General features: G+C 34.3%; 1 protein-coding gene across 1 annotated transcript in view; it reads left to right on the top strand.

Moving 5' to 3' along the window:
* Window positions 1-15,384, top strand: part of LOC149946020 (ATP-binding cassette sub-family C member 1-like) — a 65,425-nt gene that overhangs the window by 21,462 nt on the left and 28,579 nt on the right. Inside the window, exons 13-15 of the mRNA XM_090171603.1 lie at window positions 11,461-11,548; window positions 12,195-12,382; window positions 12,469-12,645. Coding sequence (XP_090027729.1) covers window positions 11,461-11,548; window positions 12,195-12,382; window positions 12,469-12,645 — 453 coding nt within the window. The remainder of the gene's footprint in view (window positions 1-11,460; window positions 11,549-12,194; window positions 12,383-12,468; window positions 12,646-15,384) is intronic.

The raw sequence follows: 15,384 nt of genomic DNA, 5'->3' as shown, positions 1-15,384 counted from the left end.
TTTTTTATTGATTTTTTTTACTTACTTGGATATTTTTCTAGGGACCTTTTGAGAGGGCTCGATGGGGCACTCTCTGATTTTTTTGAGGGGCCCAAATTATTTTTGAAGGGGCTGGGCCCCCTCAGACCCCTTGAATTTCATTGTTATTTCTATCATATAGTGATATATAGTTTTAAAATGAATTTGCGGTACAAGATTGAAATGTACATAACGTTTTTATTCAATATTTCGACATTTAAGTATACATAGATTACTGCATTTAATAAGCTAATCTATACTACTTGTTTTTAAGTTTTTAAAAATATTTAAATAGTCCTCCAAAGTCCAAAGAGTCCAAACCACCTGTGGCAATATAAATGTAGCGTATTAAAACATAAAATTTATTATTTAAAGAGTAAATATTTCTAAAAACCTTACTTTTAAATTAATATTTCTGAAGATAAATTCCACTATTTTATTTTAAATTTAACTTTTTTAAAATGTTAGAAAACAAATTCCATTCGCGAGCAAGCAATGAATCCTTCTTTCTTAAGTGGGTTAATAATATATTGAAATATTATGAATAAAAGATATTTCTTACTGAAAGATAACAAGTTGGCAAGCCAAAAAATACCTCTCCTCGGAAGAATTGTCCCTAGTGGTATTAATTTCTCGAGATAACCCTTAAAGATATATCTCCGCAATTTAGAGTTATTTGTTAAAAATGTTATCCCAGTCTATCCCGCCCGATATAAAATTTAGTTATAATTAGAATAATTGAGACGAAACGACCAATTTTAATTTATTCAGAATATCATAAGTTAAGTAGTTACAACAGTGAGTTACACGTACTATAACAATGCACAATTGAATTAAACCCTTTTTACATTACTAGCAAATTTTAATGAAAGAAATAGCTACAGAGGGTATTATAACGACCGTTCGCTTTTTGGTTTATAATTTTAACGGAATCGGGCCGATTTTAATTAAACGATAGATTATCGAAATTTTGTTAAAAGAATATTCCCTAAGGCCGCGCGATAAATTTACGAGAATAATTTCCCGTCGCCGTTATATCGCAAATTTAGTTGATTCGGGATTGCCAGAACTTGCGTGATTAGAAATAAAATGGCAACCAGAATTATGCAAAATTATAAATGTTTATTTTTATTCAGAACAGTGTATGTAACGTTCTAGATTTAACTTTCATCAATAACCCAACAATATATATCCCTCCTACGTAATTGTGCAGAACTGGTACTCAAGTGTGCAAGACTAGATTTGTCTTAGTTCATCGTGATTGAAAAATAAACCAAAACACACTTACACTTAAGTAAATATCATAAATTATACTGAGTAATTTTAACTAAATTCAAACTACCTTACTGTAAACTGTCTTAATTAACAGCTGAGAGCTGTTCGCTACTAATATCTTCCAATCTACTTAATTAGCCTCACAGGTTGAGTTGATAATTTCAAGGGTATAATTAGGTTATTGCAATTCAAAAAATAAAAACAATCAATTTTATCTTACAGCTGACTTGAGTTAGTTCACAATTACTTTAACACTTTCAGTCTTAAACACGCACTGTTCATACACTTAAGTCCATTCGCTCACGTTCCAAACGCGAAACACAATTTAACTCTTTCCTTGACCGAACATACTAATTAAAACCGCAGAGTTACCTCATAACTTTTGACCGACACCAGGACCCCGTCCTGTAGTAGTTCGTCTGACCGCCAAGAACTAAGAAAGACTAAATCTTCTAAATTGGCGGCAACGGCTTTATATACTTCTATTTGGTGTTTTTACACCCGTCAAGATTTGACTAAAGTTCGAAAAATTGAAGAGATTATATTTTTTACCCGGTTTGATTGATAGTTCTCCACACGGTGGCGCTATATTATTACTTTTATATAGTTTCCGCGGGAGTTTTGAATAATTATCCTTTTTCTAAGCGTTATTAAAAGGTAAAAAACCCGCCTTATCATAATGGTTTCTTTACTTTTTAATTTCCTAAAGGAAGCCAATGGCTCGGTGGTAAACTATCTGCATTGTAACGATGCGACCCGAGTTCAATTCCTGAACGCGATCAAATAAAGTAAAATACTCAGATACTTAATTAAATATAATATTAATATAATTTATAAATATTTAATTAAATATAAGATTAATATAATTTATTAATATTTAATTTAATATAAGATTAATATAATTTATAAATATTTCATTAAATATAAGATTAATATAATTTATAAATATTTCATTAAATATAAGATTAATATAATTTATAAATATTTCATTAAATATAAGATTAATATAATTTATAAATATTTCATTAAATATAAGATTAATATAATTTATAAATATTTAAAATGATGTAGAATAAATTATAGTACCTAACGTTATAACTTTGTAAATGACATTCGCCAAAGCTGTTTTTTAGAAAAACATCGTAACTTAACAAGCGTTGGTGGCTGAGTGGTTAGAGTAAATCTCTTGCATGAGGCAGACCCGGGTTCAATTCCCGGCCGGCGCCAAGAAATCGCAAATTGTTACTAAAATGAATACCGTGAACAATTGGTGGAAACCCTGCCATTGGACGTTGAGAGGTTGCATAACACTCACCATTCGGTCCGTCCCAAAGTCATTAAGTAGAAGCTGGAGAGAAAACGCCCGTACAAACACAACATACTCAACATGTGTTTCTTGGTGTCTCGAATACCGGGTTACTGCAAAGCGACGTGGACGACTTTATTTCTCGATAAAGAAGGGGACGAAACCCAGGAATGTCCTTTGCCAGTGGGATGATACTTCGACGACAGGTGGTTTTGGAGGAGGGCCTTTAGTTGACTCGATCTGCTGATAGTTTTTCCATCACGGGGAAAACGTTCTTTGATTTAGGGATGAATTTGGAAATTATACGTGATGGGCATTTCGCCTCTTTTGGGTTGACCGTTAATTATGGGCATTATGCATCTTTTATTTTACTACGTTCTTGGGACATCGCGGACTGAGTCTGGACTGGGTTGGGGGTTCCGTTCCTTGGATCTCTCCTAGTTCCGATTCTGTTCGAACTGTTCTCTCCCTGTTTACTTTTGCGTTCTCTGGTTTGGTTGTTCTTTCATTTAGAGGGGTTGGAAAAGTCCGGTGTCAGAATTGTAGGCTTGGTAGTTGATTTTACTTGCGGTTATACTTTCTCGGGGGTTTGGAATGCGGCGCTATTTTCTATTGGAGGGGTCTCTGTTTCTACCCCTTTGGTTGACTTTCTAGTTTTCGTCCTTGGCAACGAAGTTGGAGGGATTTTTCCATAGCTGAATATAACCTTTCACACTGTCAGCCGTCACATAGTTGGCGTGGAGAAAGAGGGAAATTTCGGATGCTCTTTCTTGTTTAGAACTTCTCGCCTCATGGTGCAATCTGACCTTCTGGGTCGATTTTCTATTTTTTCTTGGCGCCGGATTGTCTATCAGGGGGAAGGTAACACTAAGGTGGGACAATGAATGGATTCGCTAAATTATGGTTTTAAATAAACTTTTCTATTGGATGGGTTTTTTCTGGGACTTTTAAGTGTATTAAAGGATTTTAATTAGTTGGGGATTTTTGATTATATTTGATGTATAGGAAATTACCAAATATATGATTATGGGATACACAAATGAAAAAAAATCTTAATTCTACATTCAACATTCACTAGTGGGATACACAAAATGAAAAACACAAACTTTACATTAATAAACGAAACCAACAATATTTATGCTTACGATTGTATATGTTTTTTTAACTAATGGTTTTAAATGGTTCATATTATTTATTTTATTTATATTTAGGTATATATTTATATAGGCTTGGTTTTTAACTAGATTTAATTTTAATTTTATTGTCGGCTTACTTATTACTATTTACTTATGTGGCTATGATAAAGTGATTTTCGTTATTTTTACCCGTTATGCGGGGCGAATAAATTTAATTGAAGGTTATGAGGATAAAAAAAAAGATCAATGACATCTAAACAATCAGGATTTTTCATCCTCGTCGGATGGCATTTAAAAGTTAAAAAAATATAATATATAAAAAAAACTCATCGCCATATGGCGCCACAGGGTAACTTTCTATATGGAAAACAAGATGTCACTGGCATTTAGGAACACACAATCCTTCCGATGAATTAACTTAATTTTAAATATTTAATTTGATCAAAGGACACCACACACGGCCTATGGAAAAAAACTTTCGGACAATTTTGTTGAAAAATTGAAATTTAAAAATGATGTACTACCGACCTCGGTGAACTAATATACGTTTGGATCATTGAACAAAAATATTTTTTTACCGCTAGGTACCTTCGAAAAAACCGATTTTGCCATTAAAAAACATACTGTTAAGTTTCCAAGATTAGTATCATCTAGTTTAAAAAAATCTATCTTCGCGAGTCCGACGTTACAATATATTGATTAAAACGTTACACAGCCTATAATATTAACTATTTTTCAAACCACTTTTGAATGACACATCCAAAATGAATTTTAAGGCTAAAGCTAGATACGTGACAATTGTGTAAATGAAAAGAAGTTAGTAAACTGTCTAACTGTAGTATTTCTTCTCGTCATTATATTAAATGATTTATAGCTACAGAAATATTTAGGATTTTACCTTTGAAAAAAGGGGTCCGCAAACTACATTACATTGGTGGAGCATTAATTAAAATTATCTAAGCGATAGCTATGACCATGGTTTATCTACATAACTTAGAATTCAAAAGCGATGTATGGGGACCGTTACGAACTGCAAGCCCGCGACCCAAGATAATTATGGCGCTCGACGCCCTATCTATTTATGAATTGTTGAATTTTTTTCTTAAAAATTCGCACTATTTGCGCCTTGGCAGTAGAGCCCATTAGTAGCGCCATCTGCATTCTAATTTTAAGTATTGATAATTAATATATAATTTTTAAAGTACGAAAATATTTTATAACAGCTTTAGTGATGATTAAATTATATTTACATTTAAAATAACAATAATAATTTTTATTAATTAGTTACAACATTTAATTGAAACAAAACACGCGACGATGAAACTCTGATTAGACTAGAGTGAAGCCAGAAATCTTTCAGGGGGTGAACTGAACTGAAGCCAATGATTAGGGGGAAGAAAAGGGGGATGGCAGCTACTATTAAGTAAAAGACTAAATCTAAATAGGAAAATAATAATTAAAAGAAATACTACAATTAAACTCTTTACTAACGTCTAATCACTTAAACAATTGTCACGTACCCAGCTTTAGCCTTAAAATTCATTTTGGATGTGTTTTTCAAAAATGGTCTGAAAAATAGTCAATATCATAGGCTGTGTAACGTTTTAATCATTATATTGTAACGTCGGACTCGCGAAGATAAGATTGTTTTAAATTGGATGAAACTAACCGTGGACAACTTAACAGTATATTTTCAATAGCAAAATCGGTTTCTTCGAAGGTACCTAGCGGAAAAACATATAATTTTTGTTCAATAATCCAAACGTATATTAGTTCACCGTGGTCAGTAGTACATAATTTGTAAATTTAGACAAAATTGGCTGAAAGTTTTTTTTCATAGGCCGTGTGCGGGGTTCTTTCCAATCATCATTGTCCATAAACTTAATAATCCCAAGAGGAATTTTATCGAAAAAGAATTTTTCGACTTACCTGATTTTGGAAATAAAGTAGCGAAACGCGTACACCTCAATTTAAATAAATTTTTCAATAAACCAAATTTTCCGAGTTACCTGGTTTTGGAAATAAAGTACCCAGGTAGCAAAAACACGTGTATTTAAAGTGGAATTTTCGTATTTTTCGTGGATAATACGTGTTTGAAAATTACACACGTGTAGAAAACGTGGAGTCTAGGGTTAATAGCTCACGAAATACAGTTCGTGTAATTTCACACGTGATCTCCTGAGGTCTTAAAGGTTTTTAACTCACGATGGTTTTTTGGTGTGAATTTACACGTGCCCTGAAGGTATGACACTGATCGACCTAGTCTTTGGCGTATGACCAGAAGTAATAAGTGTGACACTCAACGTAACAAATAAGTGTGATCAGAAGTAACAAATAAGTATGATTAGAAGTAACAAATAAGTATTATTAGAAGTAACAAATAGGTATGAAACTGATCGAACTAGTTTTTGTCGTATAACCAGAAGAAATAAGTGTGACACTCAACGGCTGACTAGTAGTAACAAAAAAGTGTGATCAGAAGTAAAATATAAGAGTGATACTGATCGAAGGAATCTTCGATGCTTTCAAAGTATGATTAGGATTAACAAATACGTGTAAATATGTATATATGTGTGACCGTGGATATATTTTGGTTGTGATACCGGCGTTGCAGGTTGCTGTGAATAGCCCAAACAAACTTATCACGTTAGAAAAATTGTGTGTATTCTGACCGTCGTACGTCTTGTTCTTGTCTACTGTTGGAAGCTCTGACCTTTGATATAAATATCTTAACGTTGGAATTCAACGGAAGCCCGAGCGTAAAAGATGTCTGCTGAATAGCGACCGCCATGCAATCATTGGTGAAGAATTTCACTATAAGTTGCAATGGACTGCTCACTTATAGGGCACTGATTGTTTATTAGTTATACTGATATCGGCAGATTTCCAAGGATAGCCAGAGTTCCTACACAGCACTGTTGAGCCCAAAAGGGCGGAACCGGTCTACTGTTGGAAACTCTGGCCTAAAAATTTTGACTTTTATTGAAAAATTCATTTCATTAAAAAATTATTGTGTATAAATATTGGACTAAAATTTATTAATCGCATTTAATATTTAATTTTAGGCGGGTATGTTAAAAAATTTTAAAATGAAAAAGTTGTGGGTGGTTTTAATTAACAATAATGCAATATTTTCATTTATGAATGTAGGAGAATTCCTAGGGTTAAAGAATGGAAGTTCGATGTTCGTTTAATGTTACTACGGTGTTTGAACACGTACAATTAAAGGTGTTATACAGGAACAAATTGTGTGTTCGAACACGTGTATTGAATGGTACCCTAAACGTAATTACGTAAATAACCTGTGTTCAAACACGTGGACGATCAGTATATGATCACGTGAACGATTCGTGTTTAAACACGTAAAAATGGGTGTGTAAGCACGTGCATGGTTCGATTTTAAACACGTGCAAGGTACGTATTTACACACGTAGCGATTGATGAATATACACGTGGACGGTTGGTTTATGTACACGTGGACGGTCGGTGAATACACACGTGGACGGTCGGTGTATGCACACATGCAAAAAACGTTATCAAATCGTGCTGAAACACGTGTTTGAGGGTGACAGGCTCGCCGTTTTCCCCACGTGAACTCCAAACGTGTACCGCACTATCATATTACTCGTGTTTAACACGGGTTTTTTGCTACCTGGGTAACGAAATACGAATTCGTCTTGGGCACAAGCGTTTTTAAATTTTTCTAATAATAAAATTTTTACTCGGGTTTCGGTAACCTTCATGGTACCATTATCAAGAGTGAACCTGGTTTACAACTTTAAAGAGTTTATAAATATTTGTAAAAAGTTTCTTTATATAAGAAGTAAAGTAAGGGGTGTTTAAAAAAATTCCCAACTAGTATGCATAGTCTATTTACATTTATGATTTATTTCATTTTGGCTTTATTAATAAAATAGGATTCAGATTTATTAAGTTTTAAGTGGTTCGAACATTCTTTTTTAAGGGGGACGGCCTTCCATTTGACATTGTGGTGAGTTACAGTTGCGTGGTCTGCTAAGCCGTATAAATGTTTGTTCCGATAAATTTAGTGTAAACGAAGAACTACAGTATCTACGTCTATTGGCAAAAGAAAGAGGCTTTTACCACACCATGGTCGACAAAGCTTTCAGAAAATTTAAACAAAAACCAAATTATCCCAACTCACAACTTTAGAACCCATAACTGAGGATTAAAAATTTTATTCGTTTATCATACTACCTCATTATAACAAGCAGAATAGGATAAATCTTAGAGAATAAACTAAAATGCATAATCGCGTATCAACCCTTAAAGACTTAAAGTTCCCATCTATCTAAAAGACAGTTGCGCAATTAATGAAGCAAATAATTTGTAGATCAAACCGAAAGAAGACTGGAAGAAGTCTAGGAACATATGGCGGAAGTCAAGCACGGTAGGAAAGCGAAATCCGGCTTAGCAGACCATAACCACTAGGCCTATAACTCACCACTATGACAAATGAAAGGACGTCACCCTTAAAAATGAATGTTGGAACCACTTAGGACTTAAAATATCTAAATCATATTTTATTAATAAAGACAAAATGTAAATAAATACATAAAAGTAAATATAGGTCCGGGAATGGACTATGTAAATAATTGAAAGTTGGCAAGCCAAAATATACCTCTCCTCGGAAGAGTTTTTAATTTTCAGTGAAGCGTAACTGTATCCGTGGTTCTGTGGTAGAACGCTCACCTGTCTTGCAAGAGGGCTCGGGTTCAAATCCCAGCCGATTAAAAAATTATACTACACCCAATTACAAAAAGAGGGCGCTTTTGGAAAAACCTTTTCCCTGATTCTAAGAAACTGGGTACGCAGTGATTACCCTTTGCCCCGAAAATGCGAACGCGTTCACAGGCCTGACAGACAGACCCACAGACAGACTGACACGGTGGTTTCATAACCCCTCCTATGGTACAGGGTCCCCTCGGAGAGGTAAAAATGGATTTTTAAACCCCTCACCCCCTACTATACTTAAGTAATCACTTATGTTAAAAAACTTTTCCAAATGTATATAAACTTTATAATGTGGTAAAAGTTTTTTATTATTAAAATTTTTAAAAACGCTTGTGCACAAGACCAATTCGTTGTCTTCATTTTCTATTATAATATATGCGCAAGAAAATGTTAGTTAGTTTAAAACCATTACGAACACGCTAATTTATATTAAGTTTTTGACAAACCAAAATTTTTGAGTTACCTGATTTTGGAAATAAGGCAACCATGTTTTGCCTTGATGGTGCCAGTATCAATTGGTACGAAATTAAAACATCACAATAGTGCGTACGCGGGCTATGAGGCCCCGCGAATTGTTCAGAAATGTAACTTAAAATTAAAATTTCTTAATGAAACCGAAATGATAATTACTAACTAAACATATAATTTTCAACCAAGTCGGTCTTAATTTAAAAAACACGTATGTAGATTTAAAGTGGAAATACGCTCAAAAGGAAAAATTAAAATATTTTGGGCTCTTGATTTAAAAAATTTATAACGGGCTACCGAGGGCATGATATTTCCTTTCGATTGAGATACCCCTGGCCATACTAAGCCTAATTCTTGGCGAGTTATGTGGAACACGGAGTCATCGTCTCTGGATTGTGTGTAAAAACAATATACAAATAGTATAGGTTTCTTTTATACAAATCGTTGTAAAGTTCGTTAAGCATTGGATTAACTCAAGAATGAATATTACACTTCTAAACTTTATTGGAAAACCTTTGAAAATAAAAAGACAAAGCTTTTCTAACTGTCATCTAGGAGGAGCAAACACAACACCCCACACAAGGAGAACGCAACCCGTCAAAAGTCGTGGATTTTATTGTGTACATTTTTCATTGGCTAAACGCTTTAGCGCCTGCTGCCGTTGGAAGGGGAAAATTCGGAAATTGTCTCCCCCCACCCGTAAAACGTTCAGCGTAAAGGCACGTGACGCTCGTCCAATGAAATTCGTACACAACACTGCAAAAAAAGGTTCACTAGTAAATCACTAAAAGTGCGCAACAAAATCGGATCACTATACACCAAGAGATCATATTTGGAATTTAGTACTTCGTGTGTGTAACTAGTGTACTATAGTGATCTACAAGCGTGAATAAAACGTTCTTTAAGCAATTCAAAAAAGTGTACAGGTGAATCACTAAAAGATCACCTGCGCAACAAAATTGGCTCACTTGCTCACTTAAAGCACACGTAGGAAACACATAAGAGAACACTACTGTTTAAGTGTTCTTAGTTGTGTTTTTAGTGTTCCTGAATGATCTTGTAGTGCTTTTTTGGTATTCTGAAAGTGTTTCAGAAATAGTTCGAAATAGAGCACTAAAAGATCACGTGCGCAACAAAATTGGCTCACTTGTTCAATTAAAGAACACACAGGAAACACAGTAGAACACTTAAACAGCAGTGTTCCCTTATTTCTTTAAGTGAACAGGTGAGCCAATTTTGTTGCGCAGGTGATCTTTTAGTGCTCTAATATTGAACGCCACTTCTACAAAGGGGCTGATGTAGTGCATTATTTTGGTCAAGCACGAAAAGAGCTGTTATAGATTCTAATTTTCAGTGTTCAGTAAAATTTATCAACGTGAAGGTTTAGTTTTAGTTAAATGTAAAACTTTATTACATTTTGACAATTGTTTAAAAAAAACTAGGTTTTACCGATATTGTCCCCTACTCACCGTGTAAGGAAATAAATATGTAATAGCAATAGGCCCCTGGCGTAGATTAGATATCTGGCAGCATTATAGCTATCCTCAGTGAGGAAAAATACCACATGTGGCTCTCCTTTTCGTCTACTTTATTAAGTTTACACTATAGTCCTTGGATAAACTAAAAGTTAAGCAGACGATTTTGAATTTACTTGTATCTACTCTTTTCATGCACGGGGCCTATAGACGCCGTGCGTAGAAAAACAGGAATAAGAGTCAGCGCCTACTGTCCGTGTTTGAAAATAAGTGTGTTAGCCATACTGAAACGAACCTAGGTGGCGCCAGCGACGCAGAAGCTTTAGCTTATCTTCTGCTAAGTGGGATCACCGTGTATCTATCGTCTGCTAAGCCCCCTGCTCTCGTAGCTTTGACTTCATTACGTATTTGTATCCTCTACATGTTTTGGATGGCCGCCGAAAGGGGGCATAACGAAAGTTTTCAGTAGCGAATGGGGATAAAACAAAAGTATGAAATTTCAATTCGCTACCGAAATGAGACTAGGTGGCGCAGCCACACTCAAGCTTTAGCGTCTGCTAAGAGGATATATAAACCATTAGATGTTACGCATAGATATAAATTTGAAGTGTTCGAAAAGAGATTATGTGGTGTAGAAAATTTTACAACGTGGTGTTCTCAAAGTGATAATTTAGTGTACCAAACCATTGCTACTAGTGTTCTAAATGTGTTATGCGTTCTTTAAGTGCACCCTGATCACTTTAAGATCACGGATAGGTGAACCGAGATCATTTATAAGCGATATTTTCAAAAGAGTGAACACTCAGAGATCGTAAAAGCACACATGGGAACACTTTGTAGAACATATACAGATCACATGTATGTGCTCCCAATGTGTACAATAGTGATCTAAAGGTGAACGATTTATTTGCAATGAACCCTTCTTTAGCGTGTTTTAAGGCTAGCTGCGTTCTCCTTGTGTTTGTTGCTCCTAGCTGTCATGATGCTTGGAGCCATATTTCTGATACCTAATATCTAAATTTTCAAGGCCCGAGTATCTATTCAAAGGATAAGTAAAGTCTTAAACTGCGAGGAATTTGAAGATTACACATTAAAAAGGACCACCAACCAGAACGGTAGGATTATTATTTACCATGTGCTCAAATTTTATTAGTCCTATTTTCAAATGATGGCATTACACTAATCCAAAACAGATGTCCAAAAAAGAGTTTTTAAGGCCACAATTATGAAACCCTACCATTGGTGGCGTCAGAGAAAGGCTACGCAAACCTTATTTTTATTTTACTGAAGGACCACAAATCGACTTATATCTACTCTAGTAAATGTTTGAGGTACTAACCAAAGCAATTTAATTTTTTATAAAATGAATACAAATCCAAAAGTGGCCTAAAATTAAAAAAGTAGACCACGCATGCTGGTCACGTGAGTCCAGATTTGTTGTTAATTTAAACTCTTCTGGAATCTTTATTTTAATCTGCACGAGTATACTTAAAGTCTGAACTTTATTCATACGAATTTAAATTAATGTTGCGAATAAAGCCCTGGTTACAATGGCGTTTTAATTTCATTGCTTACCGCGAGCGTCTCTTGAAGGAGGCCTCGAAAATGAGGGATTGAGATTCGGTAGATCTGTTATCGCGAGGTTATGAAGATCATGTTTGGCTCAATTTTGGAAAAGAAATTTCAACATCTAGCGTGGCCCTTCAAGTACTTAATCGGGTAAAGTCCCAACAAATGTAATTAAATATATATTTAAATTAGATATTGTCGTTGAAGAAGCTAGCTTTAGATGGAAAAGGGGAATGAAACCCACGTTGAACGAAATCAGCTTTTCCATTCCGAAAGGATCGTTGGTGGCAGTTGTTGGGCCTGTTGGCTGCGGCAAATCCTCCCTTCTAGCGTCTCTACTTTGCGAGATGGACAAAGTTCAGGGACAACTCACAATTGAGGTAAGACTTCAAAATGATTAGGAACATTTATAATAACTAGGGGAGTGCTAAAACTTTATTTTAATGGAGTTACTTATCGTTTTAAGGGAACCGTTGCATACGTGCCTCAACAGCCGTGGATTTTAAACACTTCGTTCAGAGAAAACATATTGTTTCTGAAGCCTTTGGATAAGAAAAGATACCAGGAAGTGATCAAGGCCTGCGCGTTGGAAGTCGACTTGGAAATGATGCCAGCCTACGATAGCACTGAAATAGGCGAAAAAGTAATCCACTCCAGCTAGGCTAGTGCACAAGGTGCCAACATACGTTTACGTCAAATAGCGGCCATGTAATGCCATTCATCCAGGTGAACGGGGTATATTGCGAAGAAGGGTGCTAGACAGACCTTCATGCTGCCCCCACTAAGAGTTCTTCCTGCCTGATAAATGAAAAGATTCGACTGGTAAGGTCAAACGCCAGAACCAAGGAGAATGAGTACAGTGTCCCGACGTCCCTTATACAGGGTGTCCACTAAAAAGCGATCCAGGGAGAATAACTTAAAATTGGTTTTAGTTAGGATTTTGAATTTTTCGGGTCACATAGCACGCCCAGGGGCCCATTGAACGATGAAAAATTCAATGACCTTGAACCATGTCCTCAAGGTCATTCAAAATATATCTCGAGAACCATTGGGTTTAGGGATTTAGTTCCAATTAGAAAAGTGTGCGCTACCACAATTTACATCTAATAAACTTTGACCCGATGTAAATTGACCAATTAGAAGCCGATAAAACGAAGAAAGAAAACAAGTTAGTCATCATGTTCATAATGCTAAGCTGACTACGCGAAAGTGATTATGAATCGGACAGAACTTATACTATGTTCACGAAATTTTAAACTTAAGGGTACTTTTCTTTGGCAATTTTAATAAAAAAATTATTGACCTTGAAGACACGGTTCAAGGTCATTGAAAAATCATCTAGAGAACCGTTAGATTTAGAAACTTGGTTCCAATTAGAACAAGTTGGCAAGCCAAAATATACCACTCCTCGGAAGCATTGTCCCTAGTGGTATTAATCCCTCGAGTTAACCCTTAAAGATATATATCCGCAATTTAGAGTTATTTACTAAAAACGTAATTACAGTTCAATCCCCCCGGTATAAAATTTTAATTATAATTAAAATAATTGAGACGAAACGACCGATTTTAATTTATTAAGAATATCGTAAGTTAAGTAGTTACAACAGTGAGTTAGACGTACTATAACAATGCACAATTGAATTAAACCCTTTTTACAGTAAAAGTTTATCAGTTGAATATAATACGAAGCAAATTTTAATGAAAGAAATATCTAACGACCGTTCGCTTTTTGAATTATAATTTTAACGAAATCGGGCCGATTTTAATTAAACGATAGCTTATCGAAATTTTGTTAAAAGAATATTCCCTGAGGCCGCGCGATAAATTTACGAGAATAATTTCCCGTCGCCGTTATATCGCAAAGTTAGTTGATTCGGGATTGCCAGAACTTTAATGTTGTGGGCGAGTGATTAGAAAATTAAATGGCAACCAGAATTATGCAAAATTATAAATGTTTATTTTTATTCAGAACATTCTATGGAACGTTCTAGATTTAACTTTCTTCAATAACCCAACAATATATATCCCTCCTACATAATTCTACAGAACTGGTACTCAAGTGTCTAAGACTAGATTTGTCTTAGTTCATCGTGATTGAAAAATAAACCAAAACATACTTACACTTAAGTAAATATCATAAATTATACTGAGTAATTTTAACTAAATTCAAACTACCTTACTATAAATTCTTGTCTTAATTAACAGCTGAGAGCTGTTCGCTACTAATTACTTCCAATCTACTTAATTAGCCTCACAGGTTGAGTTGATAATTTCAAGGGTATAATTATGTTATTCCAATTCAAAAAATAAAAACAATCAATTTTATCTTACAGCTGACTTGAGTTAGTTCACAATTACTTTAACACTTTCAGTCTTAAACACGCACTGTTCATACACTTAAGTCCATTCACTCACGTTCCAAACGCGAAACACAATTTAACTTTTTTCTTGACCGAAGACCGAACATCCTAATTAAAACCGCAAAGTTACCTCATAACTTTTGACCGACACCAGGACCCCGTCCTGTAGTAGTTCGTCTGACAGCCAAGAACTAAGAAAGACTAAATCTTCTTTAGTGACGGCAACGGCTTTATATACGTTTATTTGGCGTTTTTAGACCCATCAAGATTTGACTAAAGTTCGAAAAATTGAAGAGATTATATTTTTTACCCGGTTTGATTGATAGTTCTCCACACGGTGGCGCTATCTTATTACTTTGATATAGTTTCCGCGGGAGTTTTGATTAATTATCCTTTTTCTAAGCGTTATTAAAAGGTAAAAAACCTGCCTTATCATAATGGTTTCTTTACTTTTTAAATTCCTAAAGGAAGCCAATGGCTCGGTGGTAAACTATCTGCATTGTAACGATGCGACCCGAGTTCAATTCCTGAACGCGATCAAATTAAGTAAAATACTCAGATACTTAATTAAATATAATATTAATATAATTTATAAATATTTAATTAAATATAAGATTAATATAATTTATTAATATTTAATTTAATATAAGATTAATATAATTTATAAACAATATATACAGATATTGTATTAATCCGTTTAGTTCATAATCATAATGGTTCCTTTACGTGAATATTTTCCCTTAGGAAGTCAATGGCTCGGCGGTGAACTATCCGCATTGTAACAATGCGACCCAAGTTCAATTCCTGATCGCGATCAAATTTTACATTAAAATACTAAATTATTTAATTAAATATAAGATTAATATAATCTATAAATATTTAATTAAATATAAGATTAATAACATTTATAAATATTTAATTAAATATAAGATTAATAACATTTATAAATATTTAATTAAATATAAGATTAATATAATTTATAAATATTTAAATATTTAATTAAATATAAGATTAATATAATT

Source organism: Leiobunum rupestre, chromosome 4 (assembly GCF_980474605.1).
Source record: "Leiobunum rupestre chromosome 4, qqLeiRupe1.1.hap1, whole genome shotgun sequence".
NCBI lineage: Eukaryota > Metazoa > Arthropoda > Arachnida > Opiliones > Sclerosomatidae > Leiobunum > Leiobunum rupestre.
Note: the sequence above shows the minus strand (reverse complement) of the source record. Positions and strands in the feature narration are given on the sequence as shown.